Genomic DNA, 9,649 nt, shown 5'->3' on the forward strand with positions numbered 1-9,649 from the left:
AAAAGGAATGTATTAAAGTTTTTAATTTGTATTTTAATATAAAAAATTTCAAACACACAGGCAGAGAAACTATCCCTATCACCCACCTGTACACCTCATTCACACCCTTTTGCAAACATTTCTCCTCCCCTCCCCGGTACAGAAATTGAAACCAATAACCTAGCACTGAGCAACATTTCCAATCCTTTTTATTTTGAGACAGGGTCTTGCCAAGTTGCTAAGACTGGACTTGAACTTGTGATCCTTCTGTCTCAGCCTCCCAAATCTCTGGGGTTACAGGCATGTGCCACCCCACACCTGGCTCTTTATTATCATTATCATTACTATTATTATTTTTATTTTGCTGTGCTGGGGATTGAACCCAGGACCTTGTGCTTGCAAGGCAAGCTCTCTGCCAACTGAGCTATATGCCCAGCCTCATCATTATTTTTTTAAATGTACACTTTATTTTTCTTGTAGTTGTATATAGACAGAATGCCTTTATTTTGTTTATGTGGTGCTAAGGATCAGACCTAGTACCTCACACATGCTAGGCAAGTGCTCTGCCACTGAGCTATAGCCCCAGCACTGGGGCCCTTTATTTTATTTTTTATTTGTTTATTTTTTATTAAAATATTTTTTTATTTTTACAGCCTGCATTTTGATTCATTGTATACAAATGGGGTACAACTTTTCATTTTTATGGTTGTACACAATGTAGATTCACACCATTCATGTAATCGTACATATACATAGGGTAATACTGTTTCATTCTACTATCTTTGTCCCCCACCCACTCCCACCCCATTTTCCTCTATACCATCCAAAGTTCCTTCATTCTTCTCTTCCCCCGCCACCCTCCCTTGTTATATATTGTCATGCACTTATCAGAGAAAACATTCAGTTTTTGTTTTTTTGGGCTTGGCCTGTTTCACTTAGCATGATATTTTCCAACTTCATTTATTTACCAGCAAATGCCATAATTTTATTATTTATGGATGAGTAATATTCCATTGTGTATATGTACCACAGTTTCTTTATCCATTCGTCAATTGAAGGGCATCTAGGTTGGTTCCACAATGTAGCTATTGTGAATTGAGCTGCTATGAACATTGATGTGGCTGCATCACTGTAGTATACTGATTTTAAGTCCTTTGGGTATAAACTGAGGAGTGGTATAGCTGGGTCAAATGGTGGGTCCATTCCAAGTTTTCTGAGGATTCTCCATACTGCTTTCCAGAGTGGCTGTACCAATTTGCAACTCTACAAGCAATGTATGAGTGTGCCTTTTTCCTCACATCCACACCAACACTTATTATTGCTTGTGTTCCTTTTTTTTTTTTTTTTTTTTTTTCTGTGCTGGGGATTGAACCCAGGGCCTTATGCTTGCAAGTCAAGCACTATACCCACTGAGCTATATCCCCAGCCCCTTGCTTGTGTTCTTGATAATAACCATTCTAATTGGAGTTAGATGAAATCTTAGGGTATTTTTTTTTATTTTTAAAAATTATTTTAGTTGTAGATGGACACAATATCTTTATTTTATTTATTTATATGGTGCTGAGGATCTAACCTAGTACCTCAGGCGTGCCAGGCAAGTGCACTACCAGAGCCACAACCCCAACCCAGGCCCTTTATTTTTATTATTAAAAAAATATATATTTTTTTGAGACAGGGTCTTGCTAAGTTACTGAAGATCTCTCTAAATTGCTGAAGATGGCCTCAAACTTGCCGATCCTCCTGCCTAAATCTCCTCAGTCCCTGGGATTACATCACAGCAGGACTGCAGGACTTTTTTTTTTTTTTAAACAAGCTTTATTAAAGCCAAATTTTATTAAAGAAAAATATTGTTTTATTTTTCACCAGTCTGTTCTGGTATGCTTCTAATGATATCAGTATCACCCGGATCAGTGATAGACAGTGTGCACACTCTGTAGTGTTTTCTGCATGCTGTGCTCAATTCGATATTATTGCCCTTGTAGTGATGGACACCAGTTTTGGCCAACACGGCATGGTACTCTGTTTCAGATTTCCTCAAAGCTGAACAGTTGTTGGTGAGGATGACCAATTTCGCTTTGCCATGTCTGATTATCTTCAGAGTCTGTTTGTACCCCAGCACATACTTTCCACTTTTCATAACAAGCTGGAGCCTAAAGTTGATTAACTCCAGATATTTTTTCATCTTCTTTGCAGTCACCATCTTCCTGCCTTAGATGTGGGATGGCCCCCAATCAAGAACAGCCATCAGGGAGCTAGTTTTTTTTTTTTTTTTTTTAGACAGGGTCTCCTAAAATGTAAGAAGCTGGCCTCAAACATGTGGATGCTCTTACCTCAGCCTCCACAATGGCTGGAATTACATGCATGTGCCACCTAACCCAGTTTAAAGTATTTTTTAAGAACATACTAATTCCAGGAAGACACTATTTTTTGCAGTGTTGGGGATTAAATCCAGGTCTGATTTATGATAGGCAAGTGTTCTATCACTGAGCTACACTCCCAGCCCCAAGAATATAGCTTTTGACAAAATAGGAGCTGGGGATGCAGTTCAGTGATAGAGCACTTACCCAGCATGCTCTAGGTCCTGGGTTAGAGCCCCAGCATGGCCAAGAGAAAGAGAAAAGGTTAAGTTCTTATTGTTAAAGAGCTTATTTTGTTCATTCAACAAACACAATAAAAGTAGCTAATATGTTACAGTGCTTTACCATTGCAGGCACTAGAGTGCTATACAGTGAATGTTTTACCTCATTTCAATTTTCCTAACAACCCTGTTGTAAAGGCAAAAGGACAAGAAGCAGACCTTAACGGGTTCTGAGAAGCCTTTATTCCTCCCTGACTTGGGTGCTGTTGGGGCCCATTCTCTGCATGGGAAAATGGCTGTCAGTTACAGAGGGGATTTTGGTTTTATAGGGTACAATGAAGATGATGTCATCACTGGAAGCTGTGTGCATGCAGCTTTGACTGTCAGGTGCTAGTCAAACAGGTTAAAGCTTTAGGGCCGGGAATATACCTCAGTTGGCAGAGTGCTTGCCTCTCAAGCATCAAGGCCCAGGGTTCAGTCCCCAGCCCTGCAAAAACCAAACAAAAACTTTAATTTAGGTGGGTGGTTGTAAAAAAGGTTGAAACTCATAGCTTTCTGGGGAGATAAGATTCCAAACCCTGAGGGATGAGTACTCAAACCTTGCCCATTGGTATTTGCTGTTCCTCCATTTAGGACTAAGTTGCCATGGGGGAAGTTTAGGGCCCGGCTTTCAGTATCTGCCCCTTTCCTCCAGGGCCCATTTTTCCTTGGGTAGTTTCCCTTCCCTTCTCCCTAGCCTCACCTCTCTATTTTTCTTTGGGAGCTATCTTGCAGGAATATTATTTTCCATAACCCTTCACCTGTGAAGTAGATGTACTACTGCCTCCTTATTTCCAGAAGAGGAAAACAGGCCTAAAGAGGTCATGTAACGAACGTGCACAGCTAGTGAGGTGAATAGCTGGAACTTGATCTAGGTAGACTGGCTAAACTGGGGGCGCTTACTGAGGTGTACTAGCTCTGTATTTAGTTAACAAGATCAGTCTGCCTGATGTGGGGATAAGTCAGACAAAGGTCCCCAAGTTGTGAAGTTGCGGGTGTGGGGTGGGGTGTAGCAAAGCTTAAGTAAGGAAGACTGATAGAAGAATGTTCCTGTCTATGACTGGAAGAACCGCTTTTAGTCTAGCCCAATTTATTTCGGTCTGTTTTTCTTCTCTTGTGAATTTTTTCTTCTTTCCTTCTTTTTTCTGCTTGCCCCTTCTCTATCTTTAAGTGCTTTTTAGTTTAGTTTTATTGGTGCTGGAATCTAGGGCTTTGTGCATGCTAGGCAAGCACTGTACTGCTGAGTTACATCCTAAGGCTTGGTGCTGCATTTGGAAGGGTGGCGGTAACCAGAGACTGAACTCAGGGTCACTCGACCATTGACCCACATTCCCAGTCCTATTTTGTATTTTATTTAGAGACAGAGTCTCACTGAGTTGCTTGGCGCCTCGCTGTGGCTGAGGCTGGCTCTGAACTCGGTGATCCTCCTGCCTCAGTCTCCCAAGCCGCTGGGATTTCATAGGAATGTGCCACTGCGCGCGGCGGATGCTTCATTTTTTAAAAGCTCGAGAGTTGTACATTTGTATGTTTGGCTTCAGGAAAAATAAATCCCACCGTGAATGGCCACGGTCAGCTTTGTTGGGTCGATAGTCCTTTGAAAAAAATGATTGCGAAGAGGGCGAGTTAGCTTCCCGCTACCAGGGATGCGGTGCGGAACCAATGTACTGGGGTCGCGGATACAGCCGGATTAGTTTTCCCGAGAGGCCTCGTCGCGGGTTTCTTTCGTGTTTCCCGTCAGCACGCATGCGCCGCCTACTCTGCCGCTCCCGCGTCGGGCCTGGGTAGGGCTGCGGGATGTCCGCGTTGTGCGACCCTCCCGGGGCCCCTGGGCCTCCCGGGCCTGCCCCCGCCACCCACGGTCCCGCGCCTCTCAGGTAGTCAGAGCCCTTGGTATCTCCCCCCTCGCGTGGCTCCGCGCGGCTCCCTAGCGTTCTCGGCGAAACCCGGATCCTACCTCGAGAACTCGCGTCAGGGTTCTCAGAGATTCCTGGTCGCGTCCTCCCAGAACTCAGGGACTGTGTCACCAAAAGTCTGGGCTCTACTGCCCGCCCTCCCGAGACCTCGGCCCTGCCTCTCCCTAGACCCCTCTACCTAGCTACCCCAGACCCTGGCAGAGTCGGGGATATCAGAACTCGTGGGACCCGTAGAGACCCAGGGCCCTGACTTCATGGAGAGTCCCTGAGAACCCAGGCCCAGAAACCCTCTGAATGCTTCCGCTAGCCGTTCCCTTGCACATTCCTTTCATCTTCGGTGGCTTTTGTTTTGTTGGAACCCGAGAAGAATGGCCCAGTAAGAGCCTATTCCTACCCACCCTGCCCCCCTGCTCCCGACCCTCCAGATCCTGTGTTTGACAGCAAAAGCGATAAGAAGAAGGGAATTTTGCCTTCTGTCTTCACACTGCCTTCTGAATCTCCAGGACGGAACCCATATGTTTCAGAAGGGGAAGGGTTGAAAGGCATTACCCTGGGCTCTGGGACACCTTGATTCCCAGGCACTTTTAGGGTGCTGGGTAGATGGTGGTTGTTGATTTGGTGGTGAGTGGTTAGGATTCTTGCTTACATGGGAAGAAACAGGTGTTTAGAGGGAGAGCCCTTAGTAAAGGGCTTACAGTTTTTTCTCATTTAAAGTAGATTCCAGAGTGCTTGAGTTGGGGGAGGCGCATTAAAACTGGGAAGATTTGTTTTTGTTTGTTTTTAAATAGGAATTGAACCCAGGGGCGCTTAACTACTGAGCCACATCCCTAGACCTTCCCCCCCCCCCCCCAGATCTTTTTTTACATTTTATTTAGAGACAGAGTCTCACTAAGTTGCTTAGGTCTCACTAAATTGCTGAGGCTGCCTTTAAACTTGCAATTCTCCTGCCTCAGCCTCCCGAGCTGCTGAGATTACAGGGGGTGCACGAGAGTGCCCAGATTTTTAATTTTTAATTAATTAATTAATTTTTTTTGAGATAAGCTGTCTCTAAATTCCTGAGGGTCTCACTAAGTTGCTGAGGCTGGTATGGAACTGGTGATCCTCCTGCCTTAGCCTTCCAAGTTGCTGTGATCACAGGCATGTACCACCACACCTATCTTGGAAAGATACTTTTAAAGCAAATATTATAGTAACACAAAATATACTTAATTCAACAAATATTTTTTGAGTATTTCCTATACATAGGCACCTTAATGAAAGGGGATTCAGTGCTGAAGAGCACAGAAATGGTTTCTGTCCTTTTGGAACATATAGTCTAATTGCTTGACCTTGATTTTCTTACCTGAAAAATGAGACCATAATAGTCCTACCTTATTGAATTGTTGTCAGGACTGAAATAATAGGTGCCAAATACTTAAAAGAGCACCTGGCCTGGCTAGAAAGTAGCTCAGTGGCAGTGCACATGCTTAGCATGTGCAAGGTTCTGGGTTCAGTCCCCAGCACCCCCCCACCAAAAAAAAAAAAAAAAAGTATATGGCCATTTTATGAATTATTGAGGCTGGATGCATCCAGCCTCAACAACTTAGTGAGAATCTAAAAATAAAAATGACTGAGGGGTATAGTTCAGTGGTTGAGCAACCCTGGGCTAATTCCCCAGTACTGGGAAAAAACAAGTTTTTGTCATGGAGGAAAAAAAGCATTTACTGAGTGATTAGTGTGAGCCAGGTGTGGTACATAAGTAGCTCAGTGGCAGAGTGCTTGCCTAGCATGTGTGAGGCACTCGGTTCAATTCTCAGCCCCACATAAAAATAAATGTTCATTGACCAAACAAAATTTTTTTAAAAACCTCTTAGGTACAGTTATTATCTTTATTTTACATAGAAACGGAAGTTCACAGTGGGAATAATGTTTGTCTAACATCACCCAACACTCCTTTTGCTTCCTTATAGTGCTCAGGAGCTGTCCCAGGAAATCAAGGCTTTTCTGACTGGCGTAGATCCCATTTTGGGCCACCAACTCTCAGCCCGGGAACATGCTCGCTGTGGTCTTCTCCTGCTCCGGTCTTTGCCACCTGCTCGTGCTGCTGTGCTTGACCACTTAAGAGGTGTTTTTGATGAGAGTGTCAGGGCTCATTTGGCTGCTCTAGATGAAAGCCCTGTGTCTGGTCCACCTCACCTCCGTCCACCTCCATCCTCCCATGTCCCTTCTGGGGGACCTGGTCTAGAGGATGTGGTGCAGGAAGTACAACAGGTGCTGTCTGAATTTATTCGGGCCAACCCAAAGGCCTGGGCACCTGTGATTAGTGCATGGTCCATTGACCTCATGGGACAGTTGAGCAGCACATATTCAGGCCAGCATCAGCGTGTGCCCCATGCTACTGGCTCTCTCAACGAATTGCTGCAGCTGTGGATGGGGTGTAGGGCCACCCGTACGTTAATGGACATCTATGTGCAGTGCCTCTCTGCTCTCATTGGTAGCTGCCCAGATGCGTGTGTGGATGCTTTGCTGGATACTTCTGTCCAGCATTCCCCACACTTTGACTGGGTTGTAGCACATATTGGCTCCTCTTTTCCTGGCACCATTATCTCCCGAGTTCTCTCCTGTGGCCTTAAGGACTTCTGTGTTCACGGCGGGGCTGGAGGTGGAGCTGGTGGTAGTGGTGGAAGCTCTTCTCAAACCCCCTCTACAGACCCTTTCCCTGGATCTCCTGCTATTCCTGGGGAGAAACGGGTACCCAAGATTGCCTCAGTTGTAGGCATCCTAGGGCACCTGGCCTCCCGCCATGGAGACAGCATCCGACGAGAGCTTCTGCGAATGTTTCATGATAGCCTGGCAGGGGGTTCTGGCGGCCGGAGTGGGGACCCATCACTTCAGGCCACAGTTCCCTTCCTTCTGCAGCTGGCAGTCATGTCACCAGCTTTGCTGGGCACAGTCTCTGGAGAGCTGGTGGACTGCCTCAAGCCCCCAACTGTGCTGAGCCAGCTGCAGCAACACCTGCAGGGATTCCCCCGAGAGGAGCTGGACAACATGCTGAACTTAGCTGTGCATCTGGTGAGCCAGGCCTCTGGGGCAGGTGCCTACCGCCTGCTGCAGTTCCTGGTAGACACAGCTATGCCTGCTTCAGTCATTACCACCCAGGGCCTGGCTGTGCCAGACACTGTACGTGAGGCCTGTGACCGGCTGATCCAACTTCTGCTACTGCACCTGCAAAAACTGGTTCATCATCGAGGAGGGTCTCTTGGGGAAGGGGTGCTGGGCCCACCCCCACCTCCCCGTCCAGTGCCCTTTCTAGATGCGCTGAGAAACCATGTTGGAGAGCTGTGTGGAGAGACATTACGGCTGGAACGGAAGCGCTTCCTCTGGCAGCACCAGCTCCTAGGTCTGCTATCTGTCTATACCCGGCCTAGCTGTGGACCTGAAGCCTTGGGTCATCTACTGAGCCGAGCCCGAAGCCCTGAAGAGTTGAGTTTGGCTACCCAGTTATATGCAGGGCTGGTGGTCAGTCTTTCTGGCCTCCTGCCCCTGGCTTTCCGAAGCTGCCTGGCTCGGGTACATGCAGGGATTTTACAGCCTCCCTTCACAGCCCGGTTCCTGCGCAACTTGGCACTGCTAGTGGGGTGGGAACAGCAGGGTGGTGAGGGCCCTGCAGCCCTCGGGGCTCGGTTTGGGGAGTCTGCCTCAGCCCATCTGTCTGATCTAGCTCCTCTCCTGCTACATCCTGAGGAGGAAGTAGCTGAAGCTGCTGCCTCCCTTCTGGCTATTTGTCCTTTTCCTCTGGAAGCCCTGTCCCCCTCCCAACTCCTAGGACTGGTGAGGGCTGGGGTGCACCGCTTCTTTGCCTCTCTGAGGTTGCATGGCCCTCCAGGTGTGGCCTCAGCCTCTCAGCTTCTCACCCGCCTGTCTCAGACCTCCCCAGCTGGGCTCAAGGCTGTCTTGCAGCTGCTAGTTGAGGGAGCCTTACATCGAGGCAATACAGAACTTTTTGGAGGGGAAATAGATGGAGACAATGAGACTGTCTCAGTTACGTCAGCTCCATTGGCTTCTGCCTCCCTGTTGGACACTAACCGTCGGCACACTGCAGCTGTGCCAGGTCCTGGAGGGATCTGGTCAGTTTTCCATGCTGGAGTCATTGGCCGTGGCTTAAAACCACCCAAGTTTGTCCAGTCCCGAAATCAGCAGGAGGTGATCTATAACACCCAGAGCCTCCTCAGTCTCCTGGTACACTGCTGCAGTGCCCCAGGGGGCACTGATTATGGGGGTTGTTGGGGGGCTCCCACTCTGAGCCCAGAGGCAGCCAAAGCAGTTGCAGTGACCTTGGTGGAAAGTGTTTGTCCTGACGCAGCTGGTGCTGAGCTGGCCTGGCCTCCAGAGGATCATGCCCGGGCCACTGTGGAGCGGGATCTCCGCATTGGCCGGCGCTTTCGGGAACAGCCCCTGCTCTTTGAGCTGTTAAAGCTGGTAGCAGCTGCTCCACCAGCCCTGTGCTACTGCTCGGTGCTGCTGCGGGGGCTGCTGGCTGCTCTCTTGGGCCATTGGGAAGCTTCTAGGCACCCCGATACAGCCCATTCACCCTGGCACCTGGAGGCATCCTGCACCCTGGTGGCTGTCATGGCTGAAGGATGCCTCCTCCCACCAGCCCTGGGTAATATGCACGAGGTATTTAGACAACTGGCACCTTTTGAAGTGCGTTTGCTGCTGCTTAGTGTCTGGGGCTTTCTCCGGGAGCATGGGCCTTTGCCCCAGAAGTTCATCTTCCAGTCCGAGCGAGGCCGCTTCATCCGGGACTTCTCCAGAGAGGGTGGGGGTGAGGGAGGACCGCATCTGACTGTGCTGCACAGTGTCCTCCACCGCAACATCGATCGCCTGGGCCTTTTCTCTGGCCGTTTCCAGGCACCTTCACCATCTACCCTACTTAGGCAGGGGACATGACCTTTTTCCTGGTCCAAAAGTTGAGGGAAATTGAGCAATGGGAGAAGAGCCTAAGGTGCTACAGAAAGGTGGAGGTTTCTCTTTTAAGTCCTTGGCCTACTGAGCGCTGTCGCTTTTTTCCTATCTTACCATCTTTTCTAAATAAAATTTGGCGAGTTGAGACAAACGGTGCTTCTGTCTGATACAAGAGCGGGCAAAATCGGACAGTAAC

At 48.1% G+C, this 9,649-nt stretch overlaps 2 protein-coding genes across 3 annotated transcripts; one reads left to right on the forward strand and one right to left on the reverse strand.

Annotated features, from left to right (window-relative positions):
* Positions 1-1,831: 1,831 nt before the first annotated feature.
* LOC124958079 (60S ribosomal protein L30-like) lies at positions 1,832-2,179 on the reverse strand. Its single transcript, XM_047515774.1, has one exon. It carries the CDS (start codon positions 2,177-2,179, stop codon positions 1,832-1,834), a length of 348 nt encoding a protein of 115 aa, XP_047371730.1.
* Positions 2,180-4,333: 2,154 nt separating this feature from the next.
* On the forward strand, positions 4,334-9,598 carry Ints5 (integrator complex subunit 5). Of its 2 annotated transcripts, none has more exons than XM_047516771.1 (2): positions 4,334-4,470; positions 6,459-9,598. In XM_047516771.1, the coding sequence occupies exons 1-2, from the start codon at positions 4,391-4,393 to the stop codon at positions 9,436-9,438; spliced, it is 3,060 nt and encodes a 1,019-aa protein (XP_047372727.1). In that variant the 5' UTR covers positions 4,334-4,390; the 3' UTR covers positions 9,439-9,598. The 2 variants fall into 2 exon arrangements, with proteins under 2 accessions (XP_047372727.1, XP_047372728.1); XM_047516772.1 differs by lacking the exon at positions 4,334-4,470 and adding an exon at positions 4,521-4,885.
* The last annotated feature ends 51 nt before the right edge of the window (positions 9,599-9,649 follow it).

This window comes from Sciurus carolinensis, chromosome 11, assembly GCF_902686445.1.
Source record: "Sciurus carolinensis chromosome 11, mSciCar1.2, whole genome shotgun sequence".
NCBI classification, from domain to species: Eukaryota; Metazoa; Chordata; class Mammalia; order Rodentia; family Sciuridae; genus Sciurus; species Sciurus carolinensis.

Bases quoted from the DNA above. Each gene is read 5' to 3' on its own strand.
- Ints5 (XM_047516771.1), top strand. From the start codon at position 4,391: ATGTCCGCGTTGTGCGACCCTCCCGGGGCCCCTGGGCCTCCCGGGCCT. The intron at 4,471-6,458 runs GTAGTCAGAGCC...GCTTCCTTATAG, and splicing joins CACGGTCCCGCGCCTCTCAG to TGCTCAGGAGCTGTCCCAGG.
- LOC124958079 (XM_047515774.1), bottom strand. From the start codon at position 2,179: ATGGTGACTGCAAAGAAGATGAAAAAATATCTGGAGTTAATCAACTTT.